This window comes from Octopus bimaculoides, chromosome 15 (genome assembly GCF_046866305.1).
Source record: "Octopus bimaculoides isolate indiv1 chromosome 15, ASM4686630v1, whole genome shotgun sequence".
NCBI lineage: Eukaryota > Metazoa > Mollusca > Cephalopoda > Octopoda > Octopodidae > Octopus > Octopus bimaculoides.
Genome location: NC_142942.1, coordinates 58,348,776 through 58,374,917, shown reverse-complemented (window position 1 = coordinate 58,374,917; position 26,142 = coordinate 58,348,776). Strand labels below are relative to the sequence as shown.

The window sequence follows — 26,142 nt, the reverse complement described above, 5'->3', positions numbered from 1 at the left end:
CCAAAGCCTTTTGAGTAGATTTGGTAGATGGAAACTGAAAGAAGCCCGTCGTATATATATATATATATAGATATAGATATATAGTTGTTAAAGAAGAGGTCAAGTATTAAGGCAAGGCAAGGCAAACATCTCAAGTTATATGCATTATCATTAGTGAAAAAAAAAATTCAAAGCCTTACAGCTGTTTATGGGGTATTCCGACATCAGAGACAAATAGGGAGAAGGAGAAGGGTATAGATTAATGAAATGATGAAGAGGATAGGAGTAAAGGAAGGAGGTGAAGAGAGAGAAGAAAAAAGATGCAGGTATATATTTATGTGTGTTTGTTTCCCTGGCATTGCTTGACAACCGATGTTGGTGTGTTTATGTCCCTGTAACTTAGTGGTTTGGCAACAGAGATCTAATAGAATAAGTACTAGGCTTACAAAGAATAAGTCCTGAGGGCGATTTGTTTGACTAAAGCCCTTTAAGGCAGTGCTCCAGCATGGCCACAGTCACTGAAACAAGTGAAAGAATAAAAGCGTACTTGAGAAGGACACCAATATTATCTGTAGCAATAAGGATATCACATGAAGAAGACAAGATGACTGTGAATAGATTCAGAATATGACTGAAGCAAAAATGGATCAGTATTTTGAATAACGATCTTATCCTTATTTATATAAATTTATATATATATATATATATATATATATATATACACAAAAACTGAACACACAGCCCAGTCTGGGAATTGAACTCACTACCTCATGATTGTGAGCCTGGTGCTCTAACTGCTGAGCCATGTACCTTCACATATAGCAAATTTAAATGCTAAAGGTTTAAATGGAACCAGAATTCTGAGGTTAACATCATATATATTCATATATAAATATAGTATTTGTGTTTCAAATTGTAGATTAAAAAAAAACAACATGAAAGTATGTGTTTAAACACACACACACACACACCTATGTGGATCTATTATCATTTAAATGCAATTTGTCAAAAAGAAATTCTTCCTAATACGAATATATGATGACTCAGCTGTAGGACATTCAATTATCAATACTGAAAAAGAAGAAAAAAAACGTAATAACAGTTTTGTATTAGTTTTGTTAAAAATAAAAGTATGATGGCTTGGAGAATGACAAGTGGGGTAACAAGAACGGATAATTTTGTGAGGACAGCTAAGAGTTGGTGAGTCAACTTGGAACAAATCAACATAACGGAGAACTCTATGTAAAAATAAATAAATAAATGATGAAATAAATAAATAGAAACAAACATAAAAAATAAGACCTATATCATTCTAATGCTTAATAATTTATAATCTAAAAATAAATAAAAAAAACATTATCGATATTGGTAACAAATAACATAAGTTTTGTTTCACGTTTTGTTTTATATAATATCTGTAAAAATTCTTGATAGTTGAATGCCCTTCATTAAAAATTACCTAAATAGGTGTTTTTTTGCTGTTTTTTGTTTTGTTTTTTGTTTCAGCTGATACCTAACATTGGCAAAAGTTGAATCCTCAGCAGTCTCAAAAGTAAACCTATCTTAGCAGACAGAGTCAATAATCTTTAATTAAGTCCCTTAGCGCCAGAAAAAAAAATAAATAAAAGAAAGGAAAAAAATGTCAAAACTTATGGATTTATTCTAAATCTTAATTTAATCAGTAAATAAATAAGTGAAGAGATAAAACAGTAGATAATCAGACCAAACAAATCTGAAAACTCACCAATGGCTTCAACAATCATCTGGGTTTTCATTGAATATATTATTGTTGTGATTGCTTCATTAACTGCCATTTCAGATACCAATTTTTATCATCAGAATTAATTAATCCTTTGGTAATTTCATATATTTAAATTTATTTATTTCACTATTCATTTATTTTATACAAAATTACATTTTATCTGAAAGTTTGCCTGGCAATTATGTTCACCATTATTTCTTCTTCTTCCTCCCTTCCTCCTCTTCTTCTTCCTCCTCTTCTTCTTCCTCCTCTTCTACTTCTTTTTTGCCTTCTTCTTCTTCTTCTTCCTCCCTTCTTCCTCCTCTTCTACTTCTTCTTTGCCTTCTTCTTCGTCTTCTCCTTCTTCTTAACATGATTATTGTTATTATTATTATTATTATTATTATTATTATTATTATTATTTTTTCCTTTCCTTTTCCTTTTTTTTCCTGAAGAGTTTTGGAGAGACTTTAACAAGTTTCACAAAGTTTACGAGGAAATATTGTGTGAAAATATAATTTAAAAATTTTCCAAGTTTCTTTGATTTTGCAATTGTTATTCCATCCACCCAATTGTAACAATGTACCCCAGAACTAACCAATATTTTCCCTTAAATTTTTCCATCCCTATCTATTTGGGTTTAGTTGTGTGTGTGTGTGGTGGGGGTAGAGGAGTATGTGGTTAGGATTGTGTATTCATGATTGTGGGATTGTGGTTTCAATTCCTGGACTAGTTGGTGCATTGCATTCTTGAGCAAAACCCTTCATCTTGCAATCACTTCAACACCTGGTGTACATCTGGTCAGGAAACATGGAATTGGTGGAGGGAAGGAGTTGATGTACAATACATACACTTGATCACTACAAATAAATCATTTGTGCAGGTCGTTCAGCATGAAATTGCAGAACTATCTTTCTTGGACTACAAAAGACTACCGTCATCGTCCTCATCATATGTTTAAAAGTTTAAGAGGTTTTCACATGAGTCAATGGACCAAAACTGTTTCTCAAAGTTCTCAAAGCATCTTCTTCTTTCTATTTTATCAGTGTGTGTGTGTGTGTGTGTGTGAGTGGTTGATAAGCCTGCTTCTCATATTCAATAATTATAACCCTAGGCTGACCAAAGTCTTGTGAGTGGATTTGGTAGGCAGGAACTGAAATACCATCACACACATACATATATGTCTGCTGCCTTTACATCACAATTATTAAACAACAAACAAATTGGTGGATTAACAATGTTGTTAGTGTTGGACAATTTCAGCTCTCTGCACTCTAGGATCAAATCCCACCAATGTTGGTTTTGCTTTGTATTCTTCCAGTGTTTCTGAATAAAGTACCAATCATGAACTGGGGTTAAGGATTCTTCTCATAGAATCAGTCAAAATAAATACATCCTTTACATAGTTGTTCAGCCTTGAGTCAACTCAAACGGATCTATGCCCAAAAGTGTTTCAAACTATGAATATTTGATATTTTTGTATATTGAGGTTTCCACCACAAAAAGGTCCAGTCCTTATTGTGGTATGGTGGCCTGCATGCCTCAATGACCCCTTGAGAGCTGTGCCAGCAGAGAACAAACTCTGTGTAAGGCCTCCCATATCAGGAAGGTCAAAGGACAGAGGCTAGACTAATACAGACTACCTATTCCCAGGGGTATAAATGTGTTTGCATAGGACCAACAGTCCTAACTCGAAAAAGAACAGAGTAACAGGGGCATCAATGATAATTCAAAAGGAACAAGATCTGGAAGAAGAAGGCCTTTCCTCAGGGAAACATGACACGGTGCAGCAAAATCTGAAAGGAAGCTGCAAGGAAAATCAAGGAACCAACTGAAGAGAAGCAGAAAAGACAGCTAAAAGCCAACAGTTGTGAAAAAAAACAAAAACAAAGCCAACAGCCTATGCTCCATAGACAGTGAAGGGCTTAAAGGGTCAAGAAGGCCCTGGTTTCAGAGATTGCATCATTCATATATAAAATATGCAACATCTTAAACTGAATATCAGAAAAATAACCCAAAAATAAAAAAGACAAAAGACAAAATTCCATTTCAGAAATGATAGATGAAATCCATCATTATGTCTAAAATTTTTCATTATTTTCATTCGTTGTTTTTTTTTTTTTTTCCTTTGGGCTAATTAAGACAAATTAGTAGTTAGAGTGTTGTTATGTTGAGAAATATATGACTATATGAAAAGATAACAATAATTCTTGTCAGTTATCTGAATGTGTAGTGTATTATTTGCAGATTGTTTATTTGGATAGATTTATTTAATGATTCATTTACTTATCATCATCAGCAGCAGCAATGCATAGCAATGCCTGGCTATTGTGCTGCAGGAAGAAAATACTATGCACTGATATGGAGCAGATATACATACATATATATATATATATATATGTGTGTGTATATATATATATATATATATATATATATATATATATATATATATATATGTGTGTGTGTGTATATATATGTATATATACACACATAGAGGGAGTTATGCAGATAAACACAATTAGGCTACACACACACACACACATATGCACTCACATATATTTACATGGACCACAAAAACACAGAAAATATGAAGAGAATACATTGTGCAATGTGTGTGTATGTGTGTGTGTGTGTGTGTGTGTGTGTGTATATATATATACATATATATATTTGAGTGTATCTATGTGTATACATTCTTGAATGTATATTGTGAATATATAAGCATATAATATGTATGTGTGTATATGTATATATATATATATATATATATATATATATATATATATATATATATATATATTCTTTAATTCTTTCATTTGTTTCAGTCATTTGACTGCGGCCATGCTGGAGCACCGCTTTTAGTCTAACAAATCGAACCCATGACTTATTCTTTGTAAGCCTAGAACTTATTCTATCGGTCTCTGTTGCCGAACTGCTAAGTTACAGGGATGTAAGCACACCAACATCTATCTATTTTCTTGACAGATAATGGCATGTGGCTTGAGGAAGATCTTGCTACTATTTCTCAAAATAAATGCTAAAGGTGCAAGCATGGCTGAGTGGTTAAGAAACTTGCTTTGCAATTGTGTGGCTTTGGGTTCAGTAGCATTCTTCCCTTTCATGGGACTGTCACATTAAGTTGACAACACTTTGGTTGGGAATTGTTTGCTGATATAAAGGGGACTTCTTGTTAGTCTGTGACCTATTGTTGATGGTCGTTGTTTAACCTCAGGTCAGGCCTGAATGTGCAAACCAACAATCATAGCTTTTCCACTCATGTCTGCAGCCAGTTTTGTTTTTTTTAACCTTTCTGGAAATAGTGTGTCTAAGACTAGATTCCTCAAAATAGATTCCCATTTTTTTTTGAAGATTGTAGAATGTGAGCTGAGGAGAGATTTGGTTGTTATTTCTAGCAGATCAAATGATCCATTCTCCACCCCATCCTTCTTAATATATAGAAGCTCCCCAGCTTATTTTGCACATTAGGTTTGTAAGCTGGAATCTAAGAGAGAAAATTGTATTTGTAAACACTGAAAACATTGACATGAAACAAGATAATACAGGAATAGTGGTGGGGGGAGGGAGACAAGAGGCAACAAATAAGGGGAAGAGGGGGAGGAGTGAAAATAAAAGGTGTAAGTAAAAACAAAGTATTGATATGTATAAATATATACATACATAAGTATAAATATATACATACATACACACACACCCACATACATACATATATATATATGTGTATTTATATACAGAGAGAGAGAGAGAGAGAGATGACGATGTATGTATGTATGTATGTATGTATGTGTGTTGAAATAGTTTAGAAAGAGGCGAATGGTTTCAACTGATAGGTGTATAGGTAGGTTATCAGGCAACATTTCAAACACCTGTGACGTCGTGACAGTTTTGCTACCCAGCATTCCCGGACCACTTCCTCCTTCTGCAGCTCACGACTAGATCTGTGCCATATCTGTTAGAAACGGTTTAAAAATAGGCCAGCAGCCACAACTGGAATCTGTCTGCCAGTCGAGTCGATCATGGATAAATAGATGATGATAGCTTGCTTTGATAAGATAGATAGAAAGATAGACGAACAAACGGTCAATCGAACGGGAACTAATCAACCGCCGTCCCCGCCCACTAGAAAGAGGGAAAAGAAAAGAAACAGAAAAGAAAAGAAAGAAAAAAAGGATCGTTGTTATTATTATTATTATTGTTATTATTATGATATACAGCTAGCTGATTTCGATCGTATTTTGAACATGTACGAACGAGTATACGTATGTTCATACGCAACAAACATGTGCAGATGTATATAAGATATGTACATATATTCACAACTATAATGGTAAAATAGAGCGCTTCTCATCACATCGACAGACATTTATTTACCAAATTTCCAACTGGACTTTAATGTACCCCTTTTTTTTAAAAATCATTTGGACAGGTATATCGCTCATTATACATATACTCTTTCTCCTCGCGTATATAAATATATACATGTATGTACAGATAATTTGAACTGGCTGCGTTAAAAACAAGCGCTCGCGCGCATGTGGGTATGTATGTGTGTGCGTATGTGTGTGTGTGTGGCTTGCATGTGCGTGTTTATATATATATATATATATATATACATCTATACTATAATATAGTATATATATATATATATATATATATATATATATATATATATATATATATATATACAGATTTATTTATATTGATGTCCACACACACACACACAGATGTTTAAAAAAAATTAACAGTTGTTCATTTCACAACAACATTTAAATGATCTGTAGATGCAGAGACGGGCGAGAGTTTGATCGAACGGATTATAAGATTATTTTTTTTTTATAGGTCGGTGAAATCTGAAATAGTAATTACAAACCATATATATATATACATGACCGTGTGAAAAACATTTCCTTTCTGTAAATTTCTAAAAATACGAGTTAAACAGAGAGAATGAGTGAGAGACGATAAGGTTTACTACAACGAGATGACTTTTTCCTGTCTTTCATAGCAGTAAGCAGAACAGATCTGGATATGTATTAATTAGACTGGATAAATCTGTATTATAAGAAGCGAAAGACGAAACGACCCGGATCGAGTAGATCTGTTGGAAGAATGGTTGAATGGACTTTACACAAGAATTACACGGATGAATACAAATAGAGAAAGAGAGAAAAGTTTCAGTGTTGTGTATTGGAAATGGTTTTTAAATTTCCTGATTGAGGAAGTTTTTATTTTTTTCATTTTTTATCATGGTTACATCTTGTGTCTGTGTGTATCAGATGTTGAAAGTAAAAACACGGAAGAAACTATTAATTTACATGCAACCACGTTAATTATATCATTTCACCCCTACGTCCTCTTACCGAGTGCTTATATATATATATATATATATATATATATATATATATATATATATATATATATATATATATATATATATATATATATATATACATGCTATGTCATGTTTATTTTAAACGATTGTTATTATTATTATTATTATTGTCACTACTATTTGTTTCTTCTCGATGTATATACATACAAGCAAAGAGATTTTGTTTTTATATATAAGGATGTACGTAACTTTAGAATCAACTTCCAAATTCTGTTATAGTTGTTTAATAGCTAAGGTGTGGCATTACGCATATCTGGTATGTGGACGTGTACATGTCTATAAATGAATAAATGGGAAAGAATAAGAGAGAGAGAGAGAGAGAAAGGAAGAGAAAGCGAGCGGAAGAAGATAGATTATAGAAGCCGAGATCTCCAGATCTGTGAACTGACTCACAGATCCACTTGCTCTCTATGTATCTGGTTGGCAGTCAGTTAGATAATACTTACTGCTGCCTCGAAGGCAGCTGCTTATTTCACTTGTTCTCTATTTTCTGCTGTTATTTTATTCACTTTAAGTATTCACCAAAAAAAAAATAATAATTTTAAAAAAATATAAGAAAATACGTAAAAATCAACTTTGAAATTATAATTAGAGGACACACGTTCCCCGAAACCAAACACCGGCGCGAACCGCATTATAGTTATTTAAGATTCTTTCTTCGTTTTTTTTTTGTTTTTTTTTTTTCAAATTATGATTCTTTTAGGACGTCTGGAGTTGACACCGTCTTGAAAGTTACCGACCATGCCTGAGCATCACATTGTGTGACATGCTATGGCTGAACGTCTGATGGTTTTCCCCAGTTGTACAGCTGTTCCGATCTTTGCTTAGACTGTAAAAATTAAATACTTTCTAACGCTACTACCACCATTACCACAATCATCATCATCATCATCATCATCATCGTCGTCGTTTAACGTCCGCTTTCCATGCTAGCATGGGTTGGACGATAATAATGATTATTATTATTATTAAGGCGGCGATCTGGCAGAATCGTTAGCATGCCGGACAAAATGCTTCGTGCTTTACGTTCTGAGTTCAAATGCTGCCAACGTCAACTTTGCCTTTCATCCTTTTGGGGTCGATAAAATAAATACCATAGCCCCCCCCCCCTTCCCCCCAATTTCAGGCCTTGTGCCTATAGTAGAAAGGATTATTATTATTAATAGTAGTAGTATTGCTGCTGCTACTACTAATTAGTACATATAGAATTGGTACAATATGTTATTAATGATTCCACTAGTGTATAGTCGAAGCATGAAATAAATCAACATGCTGTTGAGGAAGGTTTATAGAACTATGTATGAAGCTGGTCTTAAATAGCCATTTGGTAATTATGCAAGATCCTCTACAGGGGGGGGGGAGACACTTTTAAGAAATCATGAATTTATATTGTATCTGACATATTTACCTATGTTTGTCCATGTTTTACATGTATACGTGTGTGTGTGTGTGTAAAAATCATGCACACACACACACAAAGGTACACTACTGACTTTCTGGACACTAATTGTCAGGAACTTATAATCTGCACCAGTTTACGAGCAGGGAATTCAAATTCTCACAGCCACAGCTTACTCGTACTTTGCACAGTTCGGTATTAATAAACTTGTGTCATTTATACTAATGTAGAGGTATTACATCGAAGTAAATTTAATATTTCTTTAATTTTAGAGTGTGTTGACCAAGGAGACTACCTCTGGTTTGGAAAAATCAAAAGGTTTTGGAGCTAAAGGTTCTCGAAAATTGATGTGGTACTTGTGGTTCTGGAAATTGATGTGTGTGTGTGTGTGTGTGTATATTTAATTTGATTGTACAAGCATTAATTTTTTTTAAACAGAGAATCACTGGTATTTTACTTGCGGTTCTAGAGATTGGTTTGAGTTCTCATGAAAGTAAAATATTTTTATCATATTTGATTTAATGCCTTAGCGATTAAACGAGCCTTATCCAGCCAAAATATTGTACCTACTCTCTGTTCAAACTGATCAGATCTAGTCCCTCACACTTACCCTACAATGTTATTCTAAAAATAAATAAGCACATCACTGAAATCTTGAAGCTAAGAGATAATGCAGGATTAATTCAAAGCAATGTAAATAAATATAAGATTTGAGAGAATCAAGTGAATGCTAATGGGTTAACTTGAAAGTAAAACTATTCTGCTTTAATATGGAATTGGATATTAATCTTTTGTTTGTTTTGTTTTAAAGTCTATGTATTCAGGGAATACATTAACTTGATATCAACAAGCTGGACCCTTTGTCTGCATAATTAAATTTCATGGTCATTCCCTTAATGATGTTAATTATCCAACAAAACATATAATTGATGTTTTCTGCAATGCTTTTTCAGTAACTCCTCTAAATACAGTTTTCATATGAACCACTAAAAGTATTTAAAGTTGATATTAGCATGGCTTGCACATTTCACAGGTTTGCTAGATCTGCAAATCCTTAGCTGTATATTCTTAAGCCATATTTATTTCCTTCCACAAACCTTACTGAGAATAGATATAATTTAGGCTAATAATTTGAGAGAGAAAATAAAGCTAAAGCAAGCTAGTTAAGGTATTTTATCCCAACCTGTATTAAGATTTAACTCTTGAATGTAGCAATTAACCACAGAGCCAGTGCAGGTGTACCAGCTTGATTTTTAAAAAAATTTTATCTTCTGGTGATAAGATAGTAAAAGCTAGGATTTTATAGCTATGCTATCAGCAGAAGTTGTGGTTAATTCAGGACCATAAATATAGTCTACACCAGTTAATGTGAAACATTTGTTGTGTGACGGATAATATTTTAGAAAACTGTTTCATTTGCCACTCTTTATTGCTTCTGTTCCTCTCCGTCTCTTTCAGGAAATGGACAGTTTGAAGGTAAATCCATGCTGCATTGAAGTTTTAGAACAAGTGTTGGCCATTCTCAAGAAACATGTTTCCAACGTAAGTTTTTATTATGGAGCTTCTATTGGACTGAAGAATTTTTTATTAGTGTATTTAGCCTTCATTAGTAACTAGTTCAAAAGAAATGTTTATAAAAAAAAAAGAAACCAAAAAAACAAAAAAAAAACTGGAAATGGCTGAGAACAGAAAAAAAAAAGAAAAGGAAAATGAAATAGAACGTCAGAGTTTCTCTCTTTTTTCTTTTTTAACGTTTCTGCATCACACGTATTAAGATAGTGAATTAGTGTCATCTGAACGTATGTGAATGTATTGCAGCTATCGTCTACCCAAGTATATATTTATGTAAATATGTTCTGACTGTCAATTGGCACTGGGAACAACTAGTTTTCATCAGATCACTGATGTGAAGCAATGTAGTGCCGAGCTGATCGGTAGATGGGTTTCCATTTAGGAAAACCATTCTCTGTGAGTTGTAGATAACAAATTTAAGCTTGAATCTACTCAATCTGCTGTTGTCAGTGTCATAAAATATTAGAAAAATACCTACAGACCCTTTAACATAACTTGTTGCTAAGCTGGTATTTAGATGGATAATATCTAACTTGCAAACTTGTATTGTATGCAAAAAAAGATCATGTTTAAACATAATGAAGATATAATCTTTTTCCCATTAAGCTATGAAAACTGTCTCAAAGCGTGAAAAAAAAAATTATGTGAATATCCCTTCAGGTAGAGTAATGGGCAGAAATATATATGAATATCATCAACACCATTTTAGTGTCCACATGCTTGCATGGGTTGAACCGAATTTGTTGAGGTGGATGTTTTATGGTTGGATGCCTTTCCAGTTGCCAACCCCTCACTTCTTTCCAAGTTGGGCAATATTTCCTAATGGCCAGATGTAATTTCATGGAAGATTGGAAACAAAGGGTACTGGTTGCATGGCAGTGTAATTTGCATACAACTAGCAGGCGATGATGTTGAGGCAAGGAAACAGTAATGCACACACACATACCCATGTGATCAAACGGATTCCAAAGAGGCTGGTGTTGGTCTACATCGACAAGACTTACATTATACTGTAAAATCAATAAAAAGAGAAGAATGAGATTTTGGCAATTCGGACAGAGTACTTCTTCAGGGAAAAGTTGGAAGGAGAGAAATTAATGAGAGACAGCAGAGTTTTATGTCCTCTCTCTCTCTCTCTCTCTCTCTCTCTATATATATATATATATATATATATATATATATATATATATATAATGCTTTACTTTGCCATGTTTTAGTGACATGGTGGGGTGGGGTAATAAATAAAGCTCGCTCACAAGGTATTAGTTGACCCACAGCCCTAGGAGAAGACGCTTACCCAAGGTGCCACACACTGGGATTGAACCTAAAACCACACGCTTGCAAAGTGACTTCTTAACCAAACAGTTATGCCTGTACCCAGAACTGTTTTATTTTTCTTATTAATCAAATGATGGTTAATAAGTATGAGGGCAGTAGTGTGTGTGTGTATGTGGATATATATATATATAAATATATACACACTTGTGTGGTGCCATGTAAAAGCACCCAGCACATTGTGTAAAGTGGTTGGTGTTAGGAAGGGCATCCAGCCATAGAAACCCTGCCAAATCAGATTGGAGCCTGGTGCAGCTCCCCAGCTTTGGTCACACCATCCAACCCATGCCAGCATGGACATCATATATTAAATGATGGTGACAACGACAAACAGTACTCACACACACACACACACATATATATCACTCCTACGTCCAATTGTTTAGTTATTATTATTATTATTATCATTATGTGAACTCTTCATTGAGACACACAGTTTGCAATATGTTCTAACTGAGCAGAGAGATCAATATTTGATCTCTTCATCTGTTTGTACTTGCTGATAGTCTCTTCTTCATGGGTGACAGCTTTCTCTGTGGCTTTGGCACACTTTCCAACTACTGATCTGATTCAAATGTAACAGTGACTTATTTAAAAAGCCACTTTCATGATTCCTATTTTTTCTCAGCAGTTAAGCTTTTGAAATCTCGTAACATATAAACAGTTTTGATAATTTTTTCTATTATAATCTACAATTGAAATACGTTTTCCCTTCAGGTTGGAATTGCATATAAAAATATATATATATATATACATACAGAGGGAGAGAGAGAGATAGCTATATATGTGTCTTTGTTTAGGAAGGTTTTGTTTGTAACGACCTACTAATGTAATGTCAATATAAAAGATACCATCCCTATAACCATCCATTCTCAGCCCCACCAGTAATGTGGAGAGAAACCTATTGAAAAGCATGTTTTTAAAGTCTTTGATATGTTTCTATTTATATTTTACCAAACTGTTTGATTTTACATTTCATACATTCACAGCAAGAAGCTCGAATAATTACTGTTTATTTTATTACAATTGAATAATAATGTAGGAAAGTGGTACTTGCTGTTCAAAGAACAGTGCCTTAGATTTGGGCCTTTTGATTGTTATTACAGAGTGAAAGACTTGAAAACTAACAACTAATAGATCAATTATGGTCAGGTCTTACTAAGTGGAATGACTATGTTCATCTTAGATTATCCAAATACTGCCTCTAGGAGTGTTTAATATGTAAATACAACATAGAGACAACTTCAATGACAAGAACTGACTAAGCTTTTGGGGTACAAAATAGACAATGCAGGTAAAAGTGAATCTGGTCTTTAAAACCATCTGTTGCATTAATGAACAGGGTTTTACCCTCTTGTTTGTTGTTTTTAAATCTTAGGTACCATATTTAATGCCATAAAAGACACACACGGAGGTATATGAGGCACCCCATCTTTTTAGGATGACGCTGTAGGAGGGTGTGAGAGGCCAGATCTGGTTGGGTTGAACAAAACTAGATCTGGCCTCTCACACCTACCCTCCTACAATGTCATTCTAAAAATAAATAATCACATCACTGAATCTCAAAGCTATGAGATAATGCATGATTATTTCGAAACAAAATAAGCGACATGTTTGACCAAATAATCTGAATACTAATGGTTAAACTACGACTCTGAAGATTTGCTCTTTAATAAATAAAGGTAATAATGATGCAGCGACAACAGAAGATAAATACTTCAACAATTCTGTAGATCAGTTAAACCAAAATTTAATCTTTTTCTTTTTTTTATCTGACAATGAGAAGCTGTGCCAACATACTTTGCAGGCCTTCGAAAGTAAGCAATCGAAATTAGTTGGGTAAATTCAGTGCAGTTGATGGTTATCAAATTTGTTAGAGTTTATTAAATTCAGTTGGAACAAATTGAGTTGGAAATTCCAAGCAGATATGGTTCTGGGAACAGAGAAGTGAAATACAGCCAGGTAGGGTGATGAGATAAGAGGACAGATATGTGAATTAAATGCGTTTAACATGTAGATCAAACAGACATTACATTTGCAGGAGAACAGACAGAGGAAATATGTAAAATAATGATGGTAGGCTAATGAGTATATAAAATGATAGTGAAAGGGAATTTGCCTTTCAAGAGTACAGGGTTTCGTGTGTGTATACAGGCATGGTTGTGCAGTTAAGAAGCATGGTTTGTAATCTCATAGTTTTGGGTTCAGTCCCACTGCATGGCACCTTGGTCAGGTGTCTTCTACTATAGCCACAGGCCAACCAATGCCTTCTAAGTGAAATTGGTAGACTGAAACCCTGTGTGTGTGTGGTGTGTGTCTCAGTCTTTGTGTATGCCCCCACCCTCACCACTTGGCAACCGGTGTTGGTTTCTTTACATCCCTGTAACTTAGTGTATTGGCAACAAAGACTGATAAAATAATAACCAGACCTTCAAAAATAAAAAAATAACTACTGGGGTTCATTTGATCTGCTGAGTCCCTCAAGATGTTGCCACAGCACAGTTGCAGTCCAGTGACTGAAACAAATAGAATTTGTAAATTCTACTGTTTGAACATTGTTAAATAAAGTTTTAAGGTATAAATATCTATGCATAGAAAGAATTATCAGCATTGGCTTCATACAGAAATAGTTTTGTGGGTCATTTTATTTTGTTGACAAAATGATTATAATTTTACATTTTTATGCTTTCTTTTAAGGTTGAAACTGAAAGTGAATTTCCAAATGATTTAAAAAATGAAAGTCAACATAGAACAGGGATTGCTTCCCAACTGGGGACACTCCCTGTTCATAATCGAACTATTAACCACCACCACACATTATCAAAAACACAAATCTTACAATCCAACAGATCTAAAGAAAATCATTCAGAAAATCAGCTACGGTTCATATCCAAACCAAATGTAAACAAAGAGGCGTTTTTAATAAAAGCCACAACTCAACTTCCCACTACTTCTAGTAACCATAGCAATGCTGTACAATCGAGAAACCGGCGGATATCAGCTCCATTACAAGTCACACCAAAAATTCCATCCCATCAAGTAGTCAAGAGACCAGTGTCTGCTAGCACAATGAAGGTATCAACAGTGACGTCTCCAAAGACGTTTATTCGAGAACAATCTGTACCTTTCCAAGACAGTCTGCATTTGAAAACTACGTTAAACAATGGACCAGAAGTCTCACACATCAGCACTCAGAATTATTGTTTGAACAGCCAAGTGTCGTCTAAGTCTGTGTCCCAAATTACTCCAACACCAAGAACAACAACAGAACAAGGAAAACCAAAAGTAAGTTAGAAATCTAAATATCTATAAAGAAGAAAATTCGTTAAATAATATAAAATCTGTGATGTACTAATTATCATTTTACTCTTTGTGTGTGTGTGTGCGTGTGTGTGTGTGTGCGTGTGTGCGTGTGTGTGTGTGTGTGTGTGTGTGTGTGTATGCCACCATAGAAGATTACACTGTGTAAATGAAGTTTAGTAAGTGGTCTGCTACACATATGAGAAATGCTATGATATATGGGTGTCAGACATGGGTAGTAAACATGGAGTAGCAGAGAAGGGCTGGAATGAATGAAAATGAAATTGTTTTGATGGATAAACAGTATATCAGTGAGAGAGAGAGAGAGACAGTTTTAGAGAATGATAGACATGGAGCCAGTGATGGATGTTGTGAAGAGAAATGGGATGAAGTAGCTAAGTCATGTGCTAAAGAAGGATGAAAGTGGTATGTAGGTAAGAAGTGTGATGGAAATGGATGTATAAATTAAAAAAGTAGGTATTGGTTTTAATATGATAATTGTTTATTCAGCAAAATAATTATGTAATCAATGCTAATCTGTTCAAAACATTACAACAGTTTTGAAGAATAGAGCCTTATAGAAGGAGAATAGATGCTTATACAATCCACTTACAAGGTTTTGGTCGGCCCGAGGCTATAATAGAAGACACTTGCCCAAGGTGCCATGCAGTGGGACTGAACCGAGAACCATGTGGCTGGGAAGCCACACCTGCACATATTCATTTATATATGGTTTTGATATTCATCCATATATCAATATTAACCCGTTAGTATTCAGATTGCCCTGTCAAATCTAATATCTATTCATTACATTGTTTTGAATTAATCATTCATTATTTTGTAGCTTTGAGATTTTGATGATGTGGTTGTTTAAGGACATTGTAGGATATGTATGAGAGGCTGAATCTGGTTGATTTGAACGTAAAACAGGTAGAATACTTGAGCCAGATATGGCCAGCCTAAATACTAAATGCTTAAATATTCTTATTCATTCATATTATATATATAAAGCAAGTGCAGTGAGTCATTAGCGTGATAAAGAAATGGTGTTGTAGCAGATTTAGGAAGAAATTTCTAGAAATAGCCACCCAAAGCACTTCTAACACTGATTTAGCTAAAACTTCAATCCACTCATATTGAAAGATAAATATTTCAAATCTCAATTCTGATACTACTTCAGTGTTGTTAATATCATTGTTATTATTATTATTATTATTATTATTATTATTATTACTATTATTATCATTAACTGACTGTTATTGTATTGTTTTCTTCAGTTTGTGTCTGTTGGAATGGAGAGAACTTTTAAAGAGTTCCCACCTTCTGTTTAATTTTTGCTTTTATCGATACAATCGTCTTACTTTCTTGTTGTTTTAAACTTAGAACACATTACACCCCTTTCTGTCCAGCCCCCCCCCCCCCCCCCCTCCGCTCCATTTCTACACATACACACATACACATTCAAGTTGGTGGACCTACATGTAGCTAGCACCATGTATATTTGAACAAAGAAATTAGTAAACAGTCTAAGTAGTAGTGGTAGTAGTAGCAGCAGCAGCAGCAGCAGTGGTAGAATACTACAAAAACAACAAAGAAATTAAACGAACAACAATAGAGATAACAATAATAAGAATAATAATTATGGTTAAAAAAAAAGACAACAAAGACTAAATATTAAGAACAATAGCATGAGATGGAACAATAATGAAAGTTCTTGAGATTCTATTGATTTTCATACAACAAGAAGAAATTAAGAGAGTGTGAATGATAAATAAGTATGGTAAAATAACCTTTTTTCCTTTCTTTCCCTTCCCACATCTTCATCATTATCCTTATTATTATTATTATTATTATTTGTTTGTTTGTTTGTTTTTAAACTAAACAAGTTTTAGTCTCTTTTATACCCTTTGCTGCCTCCTCCTCCTCCTTCTCCCCCCCCCCCACAACCTTTTCTATAGATTAGAACCTGCCAGTGATTTGGCTTTAGTATCAAAGCCTTCAACACTTTTTGCATTCTGACTAGAATATATATTTTTACCCTGAAGCTTTCTTCAAAAATGTCATCTATTGCTTACTGAATTCCTATAGATTCCAGGATAAAGCCATCAGAATCAGTGACAATAATGGCACACAATCCTATTCTTTATGGTGCTTTCTTTCTCCTCCTCTCCCTCTCCTCAGTGCATCCAATGAAGTCGGAAAATGTGAAGAAGCCTCTTGTTGAAGAAACGTCTTTTAGAGCATAAGGTGGTCAGAATGAAATAAATGGTATTCAGCCATTTTATTATTTATTACTTTTCTGGGTTTTTTTTTTTTTACATTTTATTACATACATCAGTAACGAATTTTGTAGTATATATATGGCTTGTGGAATAACAATAATAATAATAATAATAATCATATAATGGTTTCAAATTTTGGCACAAGGCCAGTATTTTGGTGGGGAGTGGAGTAAGTCAATTACATCACTCGCATTCCTTAACTGATACTTATTTTATTGACTTCAAAAGGATGAAAGCCAAAGTCAGCTTTAGCAGAGCTGAAAGTCAGAATGTCAAAGTGGACGAAACGCTGTCAAGCGTTTTGCCCTCTCTTTTAGTGGTTCTGCCGTCTCACGGTCCAGTTATCATTATTATTAGTAATATTAATGATGGTGGTAATTCTTTCTGCTATATGTACGAGGCCTGATATTTTGGAGGAATGGCTAATTAATTACATTGATTCCAGTGCTTAACTGGTATTTATTTTACCGGCCCTGAAAAGATAAGAGTCAAAACTGATCCAAGTGGAATTTGAACTCAAAATGTAAAGCTGGAAGAAATGTTGTTGAGCATTTTGTCTGGTGTGCTGCCAGTTCTGCCAGCTCGCCGAAGAGAAAGGCTCTGCTGGTACCCTTGATGTTAGTATTAATGCTGACCCCCAACAGGAATTGAACACAGTGCCATGTAAAAAGCACTTGTGCTGGTATTTAACTTGAAAGCACATGGTTAGGAAGCAATCCTTGCAATCATACGTGTGCCTATAACAATCACTACTATAATGCATCTATGACTGTGAAAAGATTTCTAGCCAACGGGAAATATTATTTTATTTGGAAATGGATGTAGGTTGGCAACAGAAAATCTGCTACAACAAATTCCATCCAACTCCTGCCAGCATGGGAAAGTAGATGTTAGAATGATGATGATGATGACAATGGTAATAATTATGATGATGAAAAGACAGTGTCTCTTATCTCTTACTTAGACCTGCCAGTTTTCTATTAAATGCAGGAAATATCTAAATTAGATCCTTTTATTTCGGTTTATTTCAGCTAATAAATCCATGCATGTGCTTAAGTCGTTGCTAGTACACCTCTGAATTTTATATTGCTCTGACTCAAATATGTTCTCGTTGAGAAACAAATATTATTTTACTTTTATCTACATCTCTAACAAATCAGATATAAAATAATTTTTCAAAAGGAGAAACTAGATTTATTTTTAACAATTCAAGTCTCAAAAATTACTAGACTTCTCATTTCTCTACTACATCTAAAGTTATTCCAAAATCAGTCGTGGAATGTTAGTCAGTTTGTCGTATCCAGGTGATTTATAAAGGCTTTTTTTTTCATTATTTTCCTCTTTTAATTAATTTTAAGTGTGGGTGACAAAAGTAATGGCTATATAACTATCAAAACGAAATTACAAAATACAAAAAAAAAAACATAAATCATATTTTTTTTATCTTCATTTTTTTTTTTTTTTTTTTTTCTGGTTGTTGTTAAGAAATATCATTTGTAATTTAGAAAATATGCAAACTTTCAGGAATTCTTCTTCTTTGTATCATGTAGCTATTCTTTCAAACAAGGTATCTTTCTTTTCATTTTTTGGTGTTCCATTCTTGACAAATTAATGCTTTCTCAAAGAGAACAGAATCTCTTTATAATTATAAACTGTCTGTAACTTGAACTGATGAACCAGACGACAGTTCTAGCTATTGTTCCCCACAGAAAAGCTTCAAAGAATCTCTTTACACAGAGAAATCTAATAAATCTTTTTCCATTTCAGCTCAGAGGATGGAATCTGCCAATAAGTTTAGTTACAGCAATGAAGTGTTTGCAATTAGGAAAAAAAAAGAAAAAAACCAAAACAAACTCTGTCTCCCTTCTATCTTTCCTTCCTTCCTCCTCCTCCTCCTCCTCTTCGCTCTACCTTTCTATGTGTTAAGGTTGACCAATGAGGCTTGAACAAAAGAAAGTGCACATATTATTTTTTTTTCTTTCCTGTCAAAGAGAAAGTCTGTTGTTACTCTTCAGCTTGATGTATGTAGCCTTGTAGTTTATCGTTGGTACATTCTAATATTTCAGAATCTAAAAAAGTCTGTTAATTATTTGCATTTTTTTTTCTTCTTTCTTCATTTATCGTTATTGATTCATTATTATTATTATTATTATTATTATTATTATTATTATTACATCTTCTGTTATTCCTTTTTGATAAAATTTTGATGTAAAAAAAAATATAAAAACTATAGAAAAATAGATAAAAAGGTTTCCAGGCATGAACTGCTACAAGGAAATCTGAGATTTAAAACAGTAATCTAACATTCTCAGTCACATCTTTTTTTGTTTGTTTTTCTCTTGTTTTTTTAGCTCTCACCAGCTCGACATACAATACATAAAACAAAAATAATACAAATAAAAATGAAAAAATAAAAATGATTTACAGATATCAAAATGAAGAGAACCAAAACATAAGATCATATACAGGAAATAAGATACCCAAGTTTTATAAGGAAAGAAAAGCATTTTAAAAGGAATACTATGTTTTACCGTTCTTCAAACCTGGAAAATTCTGAGAGAAAAGATAACATAAAATTGACAGAACTTGACAAAATTATCTGTCAAAAATGTAAAATTTCTGAACATTTCAATCCTGTGTATTATATAACCAATGGCATGGGGTGGGGTGGGGCGCTGGGTGCACACAGTCTGAGAAAATAAAGTCAATTCTAATATGAAATTATAAAATTTATAGAAATATATACAGGTGCAAGCATGGCTATGTGGCTAAGAGGGTCACTTTGCCACCAAGTGGTTTTGGGTTCAGTCCCAAGTGGAAGCATATGGTTAGGACATTCAGCTCACAATCATAAGGTTATGAGCTCCAAGTGGTATGTTGTGTCTTTGAGACTTTATTTCATGTAGCTCCAGTCTGCACAACTGGCAAACATGAGTTGTACCTGTAATACAAAGGGGACCAGCTTTGTCACCTGTGTCATGCTGAATCTCCCTGAGGACTACATTAAGGAGACATGTGTATGAGGAATGCTCAGGTATTTGTGTGTCATTTTCTCAAGCAGGACGTTCCATTGATTGGATCAACTGGAACCCTCCTCATAATAACTGACAGAGAGCCACGTGCAATACATTAGCACCTTGTCTAACATCTACTGTAGCCCTTTTCCATGCTGGCATGAGCTGGCATGGTGTCACAGAAGCTGGTAAGGCAGAGGACTGCACCAAGCTCTATTGTTGGCTTTGGCAATGGGTTCTACGGCTGGGTGCCTTTCCGGATGCCAGCCAACAGGTGCTTTTTATGTGGCATCAGCAAGGTCATTGAGAAACTCTTAAGATGACCCCTAAACTGATTGGTGGTGGTGGGGGGGTAGTATTGAGGGAAGTGGCTTTATGTCAGTTGATGAAAGGACATGAACAGGTGTCTTGCTGTGAGAGAGCTATATGGCCATCCACTTGAAAAAGAGAGAGAGATGATGATGATGATGATGCATAAACCTCAAATCACAGGGATGTGAATATAAGTGGAAGAGAGAGAGAGAGAGAGAGAATGATGGGGGGAAGATGTGTTGGGGCAGGGATAGGAAGGTTATTTATCCGGGGCAATAGAGCTCCAACTCTATTAGTCCATGCAAATACCTCAAAATTGGCCCATGTTGGAGAGGATGGTACGAGAAAGTATGGATACTGTATTTTCCAACATACAAAAATTTACAGCCAAAAGAGGTGGGTTGACTTATACACCAAGATGATGTAGGAAGACCAAAAATTCCATGCGAAATTCAACAGAATTTGGAAAAGTAGTAGCAATATTTGAATGTGTAGACTATAAAGCATGTCTACTGGTATGCCAGAAAAATAGCTTTTTTTTTTTTTTGTGCAAACCATGGGTGGTGTGTGAGTGGTGGTGGTGGGGGGTACCTATACAATGCTATTCAGTGAATGGTAGAGTTCTGAACTAGATAGAAAAGGTTGTGAACCATTGATCTAGAGAGAAGGGGACAGATTAAAGGAAACAGCTAGTTTGAAAAGTGTATGTATGAAGGAAAAAAAAAAACAGGATAGAAAGCATAAACAGGAGAAGGACAAAGCACAAAAATAAAGGTTGAATATTATTGGTGTGAGTTCTCTGACCAAATAGGATTATTGGACTGTATTGTATATTAGTCGTTAAAGAGGATGTATTATGATAAAAAGAATTTTACATTTATCTTCTGTCATCACTGCTAGAAATATCGTCAGTCAAAATTCTACAAAATCAGGGCTAATCTTAAGTCGAATAATATTTGGAATAATTATTTGGAAGAAATACCAAATTCTTGTCACTATATTAAAACATTTTTGTTTTATTTCATTTTAGAATTTAAAATGAAGTAAATAGCGCTTAAATTTTTGTATTTCATGTTTTGCAGGAAGTTGAGTTGATATCAGGGCTTGGAGTGAATATTCTTGAAGATGAGTTAACGCGAATCCAATTCAATGCCACAACTGCTAATGACCCAGCAATCCTGGTCATAGCTCTCCTTCAGCATTTCTTTTCAGACGAAGTCCTAGCGAGGTCTACAGCCACTTCATGCAGGGGTAAGGGCCGTGCTAAACATTCCACATCACAACCTCTGAATCAACAAATAATGGAAGCCATAAGACGTAAGTTTAGCCTCATTAAATAATCACCATAGAAAAAGCTATTTTGTTTTCCTACAAGAAACGTCTCTTCTCAGCCCACCTAGCTGTACCCTCTAGCATTCAGATTACTCTGTCAAATGTAATGTTTGTTCATTAAAATTGTCTTGAATTACTCATGCATTACCTCATAGCTTTCAGATTTTGATGATGTGATTGTTTATTTCTAGAATGGTATTGTAGGATAGGTGTGAGAGGCTGGACCTGGCTGGTTTTGAACATAAAACAGGTAGAATATTTGAGGCAGATAAAGCCAGGCTGAAAGTAGTTTTATTGGACAAATAAAAATGAGATATAGGTGTAGACTTATATGAATAAGAAGCTGCACTACAAAACTATAAGGAATCTCCCTGTTATCAATAACCAATTTTTTAATTTACTAAAAGATTAGTAAATGAACTATAACACTTATGAGACAGGTGTAGAGTGGTGGACTTTGAGAATAGGTATCACTACCTCATGCAGAAGAAATTGAATCAGAGATCAATAGTTTATTTACTATTCCGGTAGTTAATAAAAAAAATTGGTTGTTAAAAGACCAACTTAATTTATAGTAATCTGTTGTAAGTATCTAATGAATATATAGGACAAAGCATTTTTACTGAAACCAATGCAAACAATAAAATGGTGGTAACTGGACTTTGCGATGTTTTTTTTTCAGGGTTTTCTGTTTTATATTCTCGAAAGATAAACCGATCTTTGACGGAGACGCAAGTCAATCGCATCACTGCTAATAAAATAGGAACGGCGAAAATGGCACTGAAAAGACGCAGTGAAGAAAACTCACTTGTATCTAGAGGACCCCGTTTTGGTAAGATATCACGAAATTCTGAAAGCGTTAAGCCCAAGGAAATCATTGTACCAACAGACGAAGATCTTAATTTTGTTATCAAAGTTGAGAAGGATAATGACTTTTAGATGATTGAATCATTTATTTTGATCATTTACTTATAAAATTACTATATTTTTCAGGAAATATGTAAAATAAAACAATATTTTTAATAAAATAAACTTGTTTTATTTTTTCTCTCTTGGTACCTGTGTCTTAATTGAATTTACTGTCTCATTAGGTATGTGAAAGTTAAATGAATTACTAAATATGACTGAATCACAGGCCTGGCTGTGTGGTTAAGAACCTTGCTTTGTAACCACATGGTTTCAGGTTCAGTCCCACTGTTTGGCATCTTGGGCAGATGCCTTGTGAATGACTTTTAGAGATGGAAACTGCGGATGCGTGTCATATATATCTGTGTGTGTGTGTTCTCCCCAACAGGTTGACAACAAGCATTAGTTTGTTTATGGCCCTGTAACACATAGTGGATCAGCAAAAGGTACCAATAAAATAAGTATTAAACTTAAAATATTTATTGAGGTCGATTTGTTTGACTAAACTTTGCAAGGCAGTGCCCCAGCATGGCCACAGTCCAATAACAGAAACAAGTCAGAGATAAAAGAAGTGCCCCAGCATGGCCACAGTCCAATGACAGCAACAAGTCAGAGATAAAGGGAAACAAAAGACAACGATTATTAGTTTGTGTCGACTCAGTCCATGATAAGCGAAACTGAGGAATTAACATATATTGATGGTTCTACAAGAAGTGCAGGTGTGGCTGTGTGGTAAGAAGCTTGTTTCTCAATCACATGACCTTAGGTTCAGTCTCACTGTATGACACCTTGGACAAGTGTCTTCTACTCCAGCCTCAGGCTGACCAAAGCCTTGGGAATGAATTTGGTTGACGGAAACTGAAAGAAGCCCATTGTATATACACATACACACACAAACATATGTGTGTGTGCACGTGCATGTGTTACTGTCTCCTTGCCTAAAGACAGAAATACTCATACAATTTGCTTAAACAGAAGAACCTAAAAACTTTAGTTTATAAAAAAAAAATAAAGAGATATAAATGAATGTGAATAAAATTTAGTCAGAAGTAACAAGGGAATGGAATTTCATTTTGTTTTTTTTTTTCATGAAAATCACGATTATTTAATGAAAAGATTTGTGTTAAATAATCATTAATTTTCTTAAAAAAAAAAAAACACCCTTATTCAGAATTACTTGGAACCATTATTAATATGGATACTTAACATAGTTATATAAATATATAATTTTTAATTTCTTTTTTTATTGTAACATAGGTGTTTTGCATGATGTTCAGAGAAAAGGAAACACTAACAGAAATATTATACATTTAAACGTCCAATAAGAAGAGAGAATTTATTATTATTATTATTATTATTATTTACTTTTAAATGAAGGAATTAGTTAAAGTAGGTAAAAGTAAAGTATTTTAGTTGCCTGAAATACACAACAAGTGAAGCTAGAAATTAATAGCCTTGAGCTATAAGAACAAGCTATGGAACATTAAACTACAAAGAGTAGCAGAACCGAACCATTTTGAATCCATTAACATCATCAAAGAAGAACCAAATCCAGTTTTCAAAGACAAAGCTGCAGGTAAATCTTCAGATTGGCAGCAGTAAGATAAGCAAGGACTGAAAATGAAGGAACTGATAAGAATGGGAGAAGGGTGGCAGTGACCGTATATTGAAAGATCAAGGCAGGAGGTAGGAATGGCACACCAGAAGCAATGCTTGCAAGTTTATAAGAGCAAAGAAAGAAAAACAGAAATAACAAGTACTTTCTCACTATTACAGTTGTTGCACATTCTTTGAGCAGCAGCGGTTAGTTATCCACTGACCATTTCTGTCAATCCTTAAACTATTCCATTCCACTTCTGGCTTTCAGATTCTTAAACTGTGGAGAAGCAAGTCTATGCCATTAGTAAAGATGTGAGCAGTCTTCAATAAGAAATAAAATTTGAATTATAAAACTTTACGTGGACAATTTCCTTTGGTTCTCTCGCCAATCTAATGCATGCACAATATATTCAAGTGACTAAAATAGCTTTAAATCCCACAACAAAGTCAGTAAAGGGTCACCTGATCTAAACAAGGTAGTGTAACCTTTTAGTATAAAATGCGTTATATTGCACAAGGTTTTAACTTTATAATCTGCAAAAGATATTAAATTTTATACTGAATTATTTGTTTATATATATATATAAATATATATATATATATATATATATATATATAGATAGATAGATAGATTTGTGTGTGTGTGTGTATATATATATATATATATATATATATATATATATATATATATATATTTGCTGAACACAACATATTTGACCCATGCACTTATTTATGTGAGAATACATTGCTGTTTTTCTTGCCACAGTCCAGCCGTACTCTTAACAGTAGAACATATATATATATATATATATATATATATGTATGTGTGTGTGTGTGTGTATGTATGTATGTAATTATAACATTATATATATATATTTGTATTATATGTACATTATTTGTCTAATAATATTATGCTTAACAATATATAAATTGCATTTTAAGCATTTCTTGGAAGCTTTTTAGAGGCCAATGTGTTAGCCGTGTTGTGTGAAGAGAGAAACTCTAAGTAAACAACATATATATACTGAAATGAACATTCTACTGTTAAGAGTGTGGCTTAAAGCCACTGTAGCTCACCTTGCAGACATGCATGTCTCATTGCTATAGCTATGTACAAACACAGGATAGAGATAGAGAATCATATACACATTTTTCTATATATGTCTGTATGGGTGTGTGCTTATCCAGATACACATAAATGATGATGATGATGATGATGGTGACATATATATATATATATATATATATATATATACAAACATATACATACATCTGTCTATCTACTTCTATACATATTATGCATGTGTGTATATATATATATATATATATATACATACATATACACACATATACACAGACACACATAAATTCATACACAGTTTTACTGGTATAGACATACAAGCCTACATGTCACAATCTCCCTAACATTACATATATGTGTACATGTGCGTATGTTTAGACATAATGGGTGTGTATATATATATATATATATATATATATATATATATATATATATATATATATATACACATACATACATACATACATTTATACACACACACACACACACATATATATATATATGGCATCCTACTCTGAATACTTTACACATGTGACACTATATATATATATATATATATATATATATATATATATGTATATATGTATATATGTAGATATCTATCTGCATATTAGGAATGAGTGAACACAGATATCAAGATCTGTGCATATGTATCTGCATCCCGCCACACTGACACAGCGTCATCATCTTCCATGTAACAAGACCTGCCAGTTTCACATCACCCATCACAAACCCAAGAGACATTCTTAATTCTAAATGTCAGCAACAAATGGTTGTGCGATCCTGAAGGCTGTTCTGCTGGGACACTTTGATACATTACGAAAATGTCTTCTTCGATATAGGTCTGACGAAGAAAAGAACTGAACCAAGAATTTTAACA

The 26,142-nt window shown here is 33.8% G+C and overlaps 2 protein-coding genes across 3 annotated transcripts in view; one reads left to right on the top strand and one right to left on the bottom strand.

Moving 5' to 3' along the window:
- LOC106870740 (tRNA (guanine-N(7)-)-methyltransferase non-catalytic subunit wdr4) overlaps positions 1 to 26,142 on the bottom strand; it is a 1,059,977-nt gene that overhangs the window by 494,216 nt on the left and 539,619 nt on the right. The window lies entirely within an intron of this gene.
- LOC106880669 (uncharacterized) lies at positions 5,642 to 22,708 on the top strand. Its single transcript, XM_052973387.2, has 5 exons — positions 5,642 to 6,164; positions 9,988 to 10,071; positions 14,134 to 14,721; positions 21,427 to 21,661; positions 22,359 to 22,708. Exons 2-5 carry the CDS (start codon positions 9,991 to 9,993, stop codon positions 22,613 to 22,615), a joined length of 1,161 nt encoding a protein of 386 aa, XP_052829347.1. The 5' UTR covers positions 5,642 to 6,164; positions 9,988 to 9,990; the 3' UTR covers positions 22,616 to 22,708.

Bases quoted from the DNA above. Each gene is read 5' to 3' on its own strand.
- LOC106880669 (XM_052973387.2), top strand. From the start codon at position 9,991: ATGGACAGTTTGAAGGTAAATCCATGCTGCATTGAAGTTTTAGAACAA. The intron at 10,072-14,133 runs GTAAGTTTTTAT...CTTTCTTTTAAG, and splicing joins TCAAGAAACATGTTTCCAAC to GTTGAAACTGAAAGTGAATT. The intron at 14,722-21,426 runs GTAAGTTAGAAA...CATGTTTTGCAG, and splicing joins CAGAACAAGGAAAACCAAAA to GAAGTTGAGTTGATATCAGG.